The sequence below is a fragment of the Episyrphus balteatus genome, chromosome 3, assembly GCF_945859705.1.
Source record: "Episyrphus balteatus chromosome 3, idEpiBalt1.1, whole genome shotgun sequence".
NCBI lineage: Eukaryota > Metazoa > Arthropoda > Insecta > Diptera > Syrphidae > Episyrphus > Episyrphus balteatus.
Window position 1 is genome coordinate 105,373,867 of NC_079136.1, and position 13,101 is coordinate 105,386,967.

At 35.9% G+C, this 13,101-nt stretch overlaps 1 protein-coding gene across 1 annotated transcript; it reads right to left on the reverse strand.

The window, feature by feature from the left end:
• Positions 1-10,818, reverse strand: LOC129916476 (zinc finger protein ZFP2). The gene is made up of 3 exons (XM_055996465.1): positions 10,561-10,818; positions 9,212-10,328; positions 1-1,044 (listed from the first exon to the last, which is right to left on the reverse strand). The coding sequence occupies exons 1-3, from the start codon at positions 10,690-10,692 to the stop codon at positions 284-286; spliced, it is 2,010 nt and encodes a 669-aa protein (XP_055852440.1). The 5' UTR covers positions 10,693-10,818; the 3' UTR covers positions 1-283.
• Positions 10,819-13,101: the final 2,283 nt, after the last annotated feature.

Sequence of the window (13,101 nt, forward strand, 5' to 3'; positions counted from 1 at the left end):
TAAAAGGGCTTTTAAACATCTTTTTCAAAAGGCAAAACATTTGACCAATTTGTATCGTCACTCAATATGAAAAAAACATTGCTTGATTACATATGGATATAAATCCATAAAACAATGAAGGGTAACAATATAAGTACAACAAGACAATTGTACAATGTACACATGCGTATTATGCTTTTTAGAATTAATAAGCCATACAAGGAGCTTCCCTTTATATACTTAATTATAATCTTCTTTTTTTATTTAATAAATACGTTTGAACAAAAAATATTATTTATATAGCTTATGCTCCATCTTCACTGAAGACACCATTTTCGCTATCGCATTCCTCAATATTATATCGTAAAAGATCATCTTGACTTATATCTATACGTTCCGATGGAACAGTTGTTTCTCTTTGTTCTCCTTCTTGTTCATTCTGCTCACCTTCAATTCCATCCTGGTCTAACTCCTTTTGCTCTACAAATTTTCGTTGCGATTGTGATGCTTTACCTTTGTGTGTTTTCAAGTGGGTTCGTAGGGTACTCGACTGCTGGAACTTCATATTACAAATATTACAACTATGTCTACGTTCGCCAGTATGAGTTCTCATATGGATAGTAGAATCACTTTTTTGGGCGAATGCTCGCGGACAGAACTTGCACTTGTATGGTTTTTCGCCCGTGTGTGTTCGCCTGTGATTTTTGAGTGTGTTTAAAGCAGTGAACCGCATCGGACAGAAGTCACAAGAATATGGCCTTTCTCCGGTGTGAATTCGTTTATGTTTGACTAAGGAACTCGATGTTGTGAAAGCCGATGGACAGATGTCACATCGGAAAGGTTGGTCTCCGCTGTGGCTCCGCATATGCGCATAAAGTTCTCCTTTACTAACAAACGATCGATGGCATTGGTCACACTTAAAAGGCTTCGTTTTGCTATGACGCATAACATGCTGCTTGAGGTTCGCATTCTGATTAAAGGCCTTACCACACACATCGCAAACAAATGGTTTTTCTCCAGTATGAATTCGCATGTGGTCGTTAAGAGTTGAGCGCATAGTGAAAACTGAAAACATTAAGAAATACATATTATTTTTTTTATCAGAATGATTAAACAAAAGTACACAGAAAAATGGAACGTCATCAGTAAAACGAAATGGAATTTTTTTGGCATTTGGCAGTCAGCTGTTCAGTAAAATGAAATTTCATCAGTAAAATTTATAAAATGCATTTGTGTGTAAAATTTAACACAAAATGCATTGATTCTTGTTGAAGAAATTAGTGGAAATATGTTTTCAATGTATTTCATCAAAATTTTCCACAAAATATAAGATTAAAGTATTGAAAATAGCAAAGCGAAATTTTTACTGATGGATTTTACTGATAGCTATAACAGCATTAACATGGGTGGATTAAAATCGCTAAATTATGCCGAAAACACCTTAAGAAATAAAACAAACAATGAAAGATCCATCAGTACTGGTATCGTTAAAAAAAAATAACTAATTGTGAAAATGCTCTATCCAGACTTCAGATACAAACATTCTGGGGGTAAAAAAAATTAATGGTGGTAAAAAAATGCAAAAAAACACTCTTAGACGAGTAAATTTTTACATGTGCTACCACATGTAACGACAAGAATAAATGTGAAAAACAGTTGTTATTTGAAATTTTAGAACAGTTAATAGAATGGTCATTAGTCCCAATCTTTTTAAATGGCTGAATTTTGAAAAGACACTATCACTAAACCAAGGTTTTTGAAATCCCTTACCACATGAAAAGTTGAGTGGTATTTCTTGTTATTTTTGGATCAACGAAAATTTAATTTTGATGTTCTTGGTAAGTAAAACTATCAGTTTATCATTCTGCGAAAGGAGAAACCATTTTGAGACCAACTTCATTGTTAAAAAAGAAGTGTTAAGGCATGGAAGACTTTGATGCCTAATTCTTTTTCTATTATCTTTTTGACGTGTCTCTTGTCTTGATGTCCAAACCGCTCATGATACAGTTATAGTGTCGTATCATCTCCAACCACTACATTGAACTGCATATCTGACTTCACTTTCGAAACTATTGGTGTGATTGCTGCCTTGTACAAATATCCGTTCACATGACGATATCCACGTAACACTATCTTGCCATTAACATCAAGCCAACACTGTGTAGTTGTAGACTTGAAAACACTGGTTCGATTTCGGTCTTGAGCGGCTAGAACAGAAAATAAATTTCTCGAAATAGAAGGTACATACCAAACATCATTCAAGGTCACTTCTTCATTGTTGTGAGTTGATTGGACTTTGATTTTCCCTTTTCCAACAGCTGTAAGAGTTTCTTTTCCAGCAGCTTGAATTTGACATGAACTCTTAAATACTTCAAAATCGAACAACCAGTCTCGACAGTTGGTGACATGTCTTGTAGCACCATTATCGATCCACCAATCCATTGAATTTAGTTCAGTTGCATAGGCATTATTGCAAACAGACACTAAGGATGCATTTGTATCAACAATGTTGCTTGGATTTCTGCTAAAATTCATGTGTTTTGCTGGTTTTCCTTCAGATAACCACTTTTTGCAATCTCGAACACAATGACCTCTTTTTTTACAAAAATTACAAATGTCTTCTCTCTTGTTTCATAAATAGTTTTGTTTTGGTCGAACTTCTTGCTTCTTTTTGTCGAATCTTGATGCAATTAGCGCCTCTTGAGCTAAATTATCGTTTTCTTCTGTTTTCTTGAAATTTTTTTCATACATACAAAGCTGTGTGGTCAACTTATCAAATGTCTTGGCTTCATCTTTTGTGAGTAATATCCAACTTGATCTGAAAGTCTCAAATCTTGATGGTAAAATATGCAGGACTTTGCATACCAACATCAAGTCTGGTAACGTGTTCTCTTTTTTAGCTTTGAGACCACTATTCAGATCGTTCCACAAACCTCTGAGCTTCGCAATGTGTGTGGAAACATCTTGAGAAGGATTCCAACTGAATGCAAAGAGATCAGTGCATATCTTGAACAGTTGATCCTTAGATGTTGCTTCAAATTGCTGTTTTAAAGCTTCCCACGCATCATGTGCAGTCTCTTTATCCATTATTTTCTGATAAACTTCTTCTGTTACTGAGCTTGTTATCATCGATTTAGCGTAGCTATTCGCTTTTCGCTTTTCTTTATGTTGACTTATGTCTTCTGCTTTAGCTGTCTCTGATTAAGGATCTGGCTTCTTCAGAATTCCATCTATTGCATCTAGAGCTCCCTCATGGTAGTGAAGTAAGTCTCGAATTTTTCTTTTCTATATACATTGGTCAAACAAGGCGACCCGCTGAGATAAGATTCAGTGAACATCTACGATCAATAAAAAAGAAAGAGACCGACAAAGCTATAGCAGCCCACATGTTTGATTTAAATAATAACTTTCCACATACAATCACATCTTTCACGGATAATTTCAAATTGATTAAACACATAAACAAACCCTACAAACTTGACGCATATGAATCAATATATATTCATCTAAATGACGATTTGATGAACTTGGAACCTGGACCAATTGATTCTCAGCTGTTTAATGTCATCAAAAAGAAGAGAAAATAAAAAATCAATTCGCTTATATGTTTTCATTCTCTTAAACTTTTTCACTTTCTCTTTAATTACTTTCTTTTTCTTAACTTAAATCTATTATGTATTTAACTTGTCAAAGTTTTTCATTGTTTTCTTTGTTATCATTCTTGTAAAAAACAAAAAGTGTCGTTCGCTGAAGATGGTTTCGCTGTTAAGAACCGAAATGCATTCGATTTAAAATAAAATTCAAAATTGTTTTAATTTAAAATCAAAAAGTTTTTTTTTTAATTTAATTTTATTATTGTTTTAATTTTATTTCTATTTTGCGGTCAATAAGGATCCTAAAAACAAAAAATAACTATATAGGCCAGTCTGCCCTCACCAGCTAAAAGCTTAATATGCTTTGCTAAGTCCATCTTCAAATAGGACTATATCTCTCGGTTCACAAATAACGAAAATTAAATTCAAATCAAAACAAATTAATCAATATTGCATACTAGGCCCATAACCTATTGTTTTCTATGGAATCAATATTCGATTAATTGTATTTAAATTGAACAAAATATTCTTTATTAAAAAATGAACGACAGTATTGAAAAAGATTTGAATCGAGAACAAAAAGTTTTCTAAAACAAGTTTTGATATAAACATAAAAACATTCTCAGTTTAAACAAACATAAACAAAGTATAAAGTATGTTAAAGTATAAATTAACATTAAGGATAATTAATTGACTTCAACCAGAAAGCATACAAAGCGGCGCTGCACAGAAGGACCGGAGCTGCCAATGAGCTCTATAAGCGGAAAAGAACAGAGGAACATCGGCTTCTCAAGAGAAAAAAGAGGCAACACGAGAAAGAAGCGATCGTGGAAATAGAGGGATGCTATAACAGGAATGAAGTTCGTAAGTTTTACCAGAAGGTAAAAAGAACATCTCAGGGGTATAAACCTAGAACTAAAGCCTGTAAAGACCAACAGGCAAACATCGTAGTAGAGACGCAAGCGATGCTGAGAATATGGAAAGATCACTTCTGCAATCTCTACAATGGCGATGATGAAGCCAACCCCGCCCAAAGACGGATTGCACCATTCAATATCGACGATGAAGGCCAACATTTCCGTCCCCCCGACCTGGAAGAAGTGAAGGCAGTCTTATCCAAGCTTAAGTCAAACAAAGCCGCTGGAGCTGACGGCCTTGCTGCCGAACTATTTAAAGCAGCAGGAGATGACCTGGTTAGGAGTATGCACCAGCTCATCTGCCGAATATGGTCGGAGGAAAGCATGCCCACAGAATGGAATCTCAGCATCTTATGCCCGATCCTTAAGAAAGGAGACCCTCATACCTGCGCCAACAACAGAGGAATCAGCCTCCTTAACATCTCATATAAGATCCTCTCTGCCTTACTATGTGAACGTCTGAAGCCGTTCGTCAACAACCTGATAGGTCCTTATCAGTGTGGCTTTAGACCAGGAAAGTCCACCATCCATTACGGCAGATCTTGGAAAAAAACCCAGGAACAAGAAATCGATACCTACCACCTGTTCATCGATTTTAAAGCCGCGTATGACAGTATCTACAGAGATGAATTGTATAGAGCTATATCTAGTTTTGGCATCCTTGCAAAGTTCGTCCGGCTGTACAGGATGACGATGGAGAATGCACGCTGCTCCGTCAGAGTCGGTAAAGACCTAACCGAAGCATTTGATATCGAAAAAGGTTTTAGACAAGGCGACGCACTGTCATGCGATTTCTTTAACATCGTTCTTGAAAGAATTATACAGAACTCAAACGTAAACACCAGAGGCACCATCTTTCAAAAGTCCGTTCAGCTGCTTGCATATGCCGACGATATTGACATAATCGGAAGAACTCAGCGTGATGTCAATGGCGCTTTTGTAAGCAAAAATGGGTTTAAAGGTCAATGAGGGCAAAACCAAGTATATGCTGTCGTCAAAAAAGGACACTCAACACCGACGCATTGGACAAAACGTCACCATCGACAGCCATAACATCGAGGTAGTAAAGGACTTTATCTACCTATGCTCCGCTATAAACGCGGACAACAACATCAGCGCTGAAATCAAACAGAGAATTACTCTTGCCAACCGCTGCTATTTTGGTTTAAGAAGGCAATTGACCAGCAAAGCCCTTTCTCGAGCAACTAAGGTGTCCCTATACAAGACCCTTATCATCCCAGTCCTGCTATATGGTGCAGAGGACTTTAACGACTTTCGTGCGATTTTTGGTCCCGTGTGTATTGATGGTGATTGGAGAAGAAGATACAACAACGCGCTTTACGGGTTGTACAAGGACGCTAACCTAGCCAAGAGAGTGAAGGTGCAGCGCCTGAGATGGCTAGGTCACGTGGAGCGCATGGACAACAATGCTCCGGTCCGGAAAGTTTTTGACTCCAACCCAGAGGGACGGCGCAGTAGAGGAAGACCTCGTCTGAGGTGGCGCAACCAAGTGGAAGGGGACCTCAATCAACTTGGCGTGCGCAACTGGAAGCAGCGAGCTAAGGATAGAGCTGGCTGGCGAAGCTTGTTGGTTGAGGCCCAAATCCACAGCGGATTGTAGCCGCCTTACGGCGCTGGTCACCCTAAGTAAATAATTGACTTCAACAACTACGATAATACAAATAATGAACTTCAAACGTGAAGAATGGTCACAATTATTTGTAAATGAATATTCAAGAAAGTATTCCTTAATTCTCTAGAATTTGTGAACCAGTATACTGAATTTTTCAACAGGACCACGCATCCTACCACAAAAAAATGCTCTATAAAATATTCTTAGGGGGAGGAAGTGCAAATTTAGGAAGTAAGTACATTGGTCCGTTCTTTTATTAAATAAAGTTAACTTTGGTTGTTGTGTCAAAAAAAATCGTTGTATTTGTTTTTGTTAGACAATTTCAACTTTGATTTAGGAACGACTAATGTTACATTTTGTTGATCTGTCAAAAGAAAATTTTTTGAGATTAATTTTATGAATGAATAAACAAGAAAGAATTTGGTACTGAAATAATTGTTTTTAATTGAAATCTAAGCAAATTGAAACAAAAATATGCATTCAATAATTTCATAGATGGAAACAAACAAGAAATTCTCTTCTCACATCATCCCCTCTCTTCCCCATATAGTTGCGTTTGACAGATTAACATTGAAACTCAAGTCCAGGAGCTGAGTTGGAAAAAGTAACAAAATGTAACTATTTGACACTTCAACATTGGATTTAGGAACGATGTTGTGACGTCACGATGTTACATTTTGTAACTTTTTTCTCATTTAGGAACGATGAAAGTTTACTATTGTTAACAATAGTTAACATCGTCGAATAAAAGAACGCATCACTTCCGTATCTGCCATAGAAAAAAAAACCCTGAACCTTGTTGAAAATGTTTGGAAATGGCTAGCCCGTACTGATAATGCAATTGCTGGACAGTTTTGTTATTTTTTTAAGAATCAAAACGCCACTATTAGTGTGGTCCACGTTATAAGGCAAAAAAATAAACCATATAATTGATTAGTTCCCCACCCATTACTTTTGCTACAGACATCAATACCAAACCATGCTGAAAGTCTTAGCCCTCAAAAGTAAAAGGAAGTGGGCGCTCATCAGCTTTGGAATATTAGACTTTGTTACCCTGACCTTACCCTTAATATCTGATTATATTGTATTAGGACTTGGCTTGAGGTTGGAATTTGGCTTAAACATGATAAGCACGCATGTTTTCGACAACCATGTAAATGATTTTCATGATTCTTTGGTTTTGAGTCACTAGCTCGTATTTCATTGATTAATTCTGTTTTGTTAACTTTAAGCAAAAAATACTTACAGACGAATTTAATTGAACAAAAATTATTATCTGTGAAAATATCACTTAACTATTGGTTTTTTACGAAAAACTTTACCACATCATAACTTAATTCACTTGATAAATCAAAACAAGAGTTAATTACTAGGCATGAGGATCCAGCTATAACAGCATGTGAGCAAAAACTTTGAGTCTGTTGAGCGCCCACTTACACTTCACCAAAAAAGCTGAAATTTTACGTGTGTAATACAAAACACATATGCAACCAATTTTTGAGTGGGGAACAACGGAAATGTAAAAACCAAAAAATTGGACCACCCTAGCCACTATACAAAAAATAAAATAAGCAAAATGCATTTTTAAGAAAAACTTGGTTTAAATTCATTTCATGGACAACTTTGACATCAATCTCTATGTGTACCTGTTCTGATGAAACAAAATTTAATTTCCTATCAGAAAAATGTTATTTAAAAATTGAAAAAAAAAATTCCATAAAACGGTCGTAGCAAACACAAAAAAAATCAAAAAATTCAATACTTATGCCTATCCCAGCCCAAAAAAGAGCTACAACCAAAAAAGCAAAAAACCTCATTAAATCGAATTTTTTGATTTTTTTTTATGTTTGCTTCGACTGTTTTGGTATGGAAAGGACCCCGCACTGTTTAAGAAATGTGTGATAAACACATTTCTCGATTTCCCCTCAAAATCAAAAATAATCATTATTTGTCGATGGTATAGGTATTTTGAGATAAAAAGAAAATAACAACTTTATTTCTTTCTTTGTCCTTTCTTTCAAGAAGACGTATTCTTTCATACGAAAGAAGAGGAGCGAAATAGATTTTGGGTGAACTTACTATTTACTAACAGCGGTATTTATTAGATTTGCTTAAATTGGTTCTCATAGATTGTTTAGTTAAGCTTGCTTAAATATTTAATTCGCCTTTAAGCAACGTTGCTTAAATTTGTATTTATAATCGAATTTCCACAGATGATTAACTAAACGATAGTTGTGTCAAAAAATGAAGGGGAATTGACTAATCTAGTACAAAATACTATTACATTTTAGAAACATCACGTGGTTTTTGACAACTTGAGGGTATGTATTTTTGTAAACAAAAATTCTTAACCTTGACTGCGCAAAACAAACAGATTAGGTCGTTGACGATGAGTTTGCTTTCGTTGGATTCCTTAATAAAATGCACAGAGCAGAGCCAGAGAGCACTGGTTTTTTTTGATTTATACCAACCATTTTAATTTTTTTTAACATTCTTTAATTCTTTGATTTGAATTTCGAATTCAAGCTCCTTTTCAAACCAAAATGAAGTCTTCACCCCACACCCTAGATAAATTAATAACATGATACTAAGCTCACGATCTTAGTAATAATTCATATGTAGTCAAATCAATCTTAAAATGGCTCTAAGCAAGCTCTAAACGCGGTGAATGGCGTTTAAGTTAAGCAATCGTTAAGCAACGTTGCTTAAATGTGTAAATTCTTTATAAATACACATTTTGTACTTAAAAGCTATTTAGAGGTTGTTTAACGTTAAACAACCTTTAAAATTCTGGCTGTAAATGTGTTAAAGCTTTTGGAAAAGTTTTTTTTTGGTTGATTTCAGTTTCATATATCAATTCTCTCCATATGAATAAGAAACTTTAGAATTAATTATATCTGTGCTATGTGTTGCCGCTAATTTCATTTGATTTTTAGAAAATTGGCTCTCCCTCCTATACGGAGGAAAATTGACATCATTCCGTAATAAAAGGTGATTTTATTCAATCTCTGTACAAAATATCATTATTTTGTGTCCCCCATCTCTCCAATTAGGTACAATTTAAAAACAATTCTATGAATGCCACTCACCTTTTCTACAGTTTGGGCATTGGTGTTTAGGATTTAATCCTTGGTGTTCCACACGGTGTTGAGCTAATTCATCTTTGTTATTCAAGTTTTCGCCGCAAGTATCGCAAAAGAATTTATGGGTTTTCATATGTTCTTTCAAAGCATATAAGGAAATGAACACTTTCTGACAATCCAAGCATGAGAACTGTGGTTTTGTACATTTGTTCATTTTAATGTGAATGTTGAGGGAAGAATGCATTGCAAAGAGAGCTTTACACCGTGGACAACGTAACTCCTTAACCTGATTTTCTATATTCTGATTCTGATTAATAACCGGCGATTCTTCTTTTACAATGTTCTCATCGATTTCAATCAACTGCAAGTCGTACTCTTCATCGTCTCTGCTTCTAACTTCTTCTTGAAAAAGGTCAAGGTCTTCTTCGTGATACGGTTCTAAAATGTCGTCTTTAAATATAGATGTTATTTCTACGTTGTGAATCTTTGCCATGTGTTTTTTTAGATTCCTATTATGAACAAAAGACATCGGGCACATGGAACATTTTGATTCCATCTTTGTCGCTTTCGAAGAGCTTTCGACTATTAAAGAAAGCGATGGTTCCTTTTGGATAGCTTCTTCTTCACTCATTTTTTGGTTCTCTTCATCTTCATGTGACTCTTGCACGAATTTTGTAAAAATTATGCTGTAGTCGCCAGAATTCTGATCGTTATCTAGAATTTCTTGGTTTTTATCATCATCTTCCAAAACTCTATTGTCTTTTGAATGTATAATAGAAAAAGGAAAGGTTTCATTTTCAGTTTGAGTGGAATTGTTTTCTATCATTTTTGAGATGCAGTTAATATTTTGAACTTGAGCGTTTCCATTTGCTAGATTTGTTTTAATTTGCTTGTCTCCTTCACCATCAAATTTTGTTAAAAATGTTGAATCAATTGAATATTCCATTTTTTGTTTTGTTTTAAGTTTTGGCAATATTACGAGCTTATCTTTATTGGAAATATTGAGCAGTTGCCTTAAAGTTCTATCCGAGTTATCGCATTTCATCTTAAAGGAATAACAACGATTTATTTCGCTGATGCATGTAATACACACTTTTTCTGGCATTCCATCGCCCTTTTTGAACTAGAAAAACAGAACATTTTACTTCGAGAAACTTAGAGCCATTTTGTTCACTCGAAGTTGAACATAACTTGAGAATTTTTATCTTCAACTCTTCAATTTGCTTTTGTTGATAAACCTACAGTTTCCATTTTCAGTGAACAAAAGCAAATTGGGAAGGTGAAGACATTTCCTCTGGTTATGTTCAACTTCTTGTGAACAAAATGGCCCTTAATATTTTTATTCGAAAACTCACTTCAACATTTACTATATCTCTTAGCATGTCTGCTATGCACCCACTGCCGTCAGAACCCTTGTTATCGTAGATAGAAAGAATTCCGTCTAACGCTAGACATGTTCGACACAATGTTGTTACCTTAAGCGACATGGTTTAATCTTAAATACTTTTTAAAATGTTTTTTTTATTGCAAAACGTAATTTCATTGAAAAACTGTGTACGAAAGTTCTGTTAGCGTTGTTTCAATAGTTTTCACCATAAACAAAAAATACCAAGACTGGAAACTCGGCGGTCAACTGACGTTTGCCTACAACATAAACAAAATATACCAAGACTGGAAACTCGGCGGTCAACTGACGTTTGCCTACAAGCTGCGAGGTGTGGTGAATGTCGTGAACCTATCGTTGTGTTCGTGTCCGATGTGTGGCGAATGTCGTGAATCTATAAATGTGTGCGTGTTAACGTCATTTACCAACGTGGTGGCTTTCACATATATTCACAGACAGCACTGTACAAAAAAGGGTTTTGGGGGGAAAGACGTACGGAAGTTTCCAGTCTTGGTATTTTTTGTTTATGGCCTACAAGCTGCGAGGTGTGGTGAATGTCGTGAACCTATCGTTGTGTTCCTGTCTGATGTGTGGTGAATGTCGGGAATCTATAAATGTGTGCGTGTTAACGTCATTAACCAACATGGTGGCTTTCACCATAAACAAAAAATACCAAGACTGGAAACTCGGCGGTCAACTGACGTTTGCCTACAAGCTGTAAGGTGTGGTGAATGTCGTGAACCTATCGTTGTGTTCGTGTCCGATGTGTGGTGAATGTCGTGAATCTATAAATGTGTGCGTGTTAACGTCATATACCAACGTGGTGGCTTTCACATTTATTCACAGACAACACTGTACACAAAAGGGTTTTGGGGGGAAAGACGTACGAAAGTTTCCAGTCTTGGTATTTTTTGTTTATGGCTTTCACATATATTCACAGATAGCACTGTACACAAAAGGGATTTGGGGGGAAAGACGTACGAAAGTTTCCAGTCTTGGTATTTTTTGTTTATGGTTTTCACTTTCCCACTGATTGGGCCCCTCCAAGCAAGAAAACAGAGTTCAGAAAAGACACTCCGACCGAGAAAAGCGGGGTTGCACTCACACACTTGCAACTTTTTGTGTATGAACACAAAGTCGAAGGAGAAATCGTAGTGAAAAAACCAATACATACAAAATCGGCTCCGCGGTGATTCTAATTTCCATACTAATTTGAGCCGCCTTCGTACCAGTTTCTGAGCCGAAGTCGGACTCAACTCCGCCTGAGGCGGAGCGGATTCGGACCGAGGTCGAACTTGTTTACTTGAAGGGGCTTTTAAGCCAAACGTTAGTGTCGAAGAAAAGAAAAAAAAAACTGAAAAAAAAACTTTTGACATTTACCCCGTTTGTCCCTTCAAGCAAACAAGTCCGACCTCGGTCCGAATCCGCTCCGCCTGAGGCGGAGCTGAGTCCGACTTCGGATCAGAAACTGGTCCGAAGGCGGCTCAAATTAGTATGGAAATTATAATCACCACGAAGTCGATTACATATGTATTGGTGTGGTGAAAACCTCCATTCCGAGAAAATGAAGCTGAAGTCGGACCCGAGGCGGATCAGCGAAAACCTACCAGAAAGAGGAACAAAAATGGGATGACGTTTCGCATTTGCGACCAAAAAAAGAACAAGATTTATTTTTTTTTTTCACTGAAATTGTTTTATTTATTAACTTTCATAAACACAAATGTTTACAATAATTTTCTGAAGAAAAAGCATACAGGCCAGCGGCAGGAATAATTGATTTTCCAAAATTTTATTTGTTGAATGTTGTTCGTCAGGCTGCAGGAGAAGATGACTTCCGAAAAACATAAAAAAGATTAATTATTGATTAGAAATTTGCTAAGCTACATTTCAGCAATGCATACCTGTTTTTTATTCCAATTAATATTAATAATATTATTATTATTATTTTTGATGAGTCACGAGCACGACACGCTAGGAACTTCAACAAATAACAAATAAATAACAAAATGGCGCTTTGTCATTTTCTTGCCTTTGCAAAGCCATGTCTCTATTTCGGCAGTTCTCCTTTTCGCATATTTCCCCACGCTTCTCCTTCGTGTTCATACACAAAAAGTTGCAAGTGTGTGAGTGCAACCCCTTTTTTCGCGTTCTGAGGTCGGAGTGTCTTTGTTGAACTCAGTTTTCTTGCTTGAAGGGGTATGACCGATTTAAAGATCGAATTGAAACTGAATCGAAATTTCGATCTAGGTATATGGAAGTACCAGATCGAGGAATCGAATTGAAATAGAATCGAAAACACTATTTTTCTTTTTAATATATTTGCAGTAAAATAGAAAAATCTAACCAAAAACAAAGTGCAAGTAAAACTAGATATTATTAGACATACATATAGTGAATTTGCAAATGAGAAGACAATTACACACAATTTCCACCATAAATTATATCTCGTGTATTCAATTCGTTAGGTATATATGCATATTTTCGATTCGATTCAGCTCTCCGAGTCGGATCG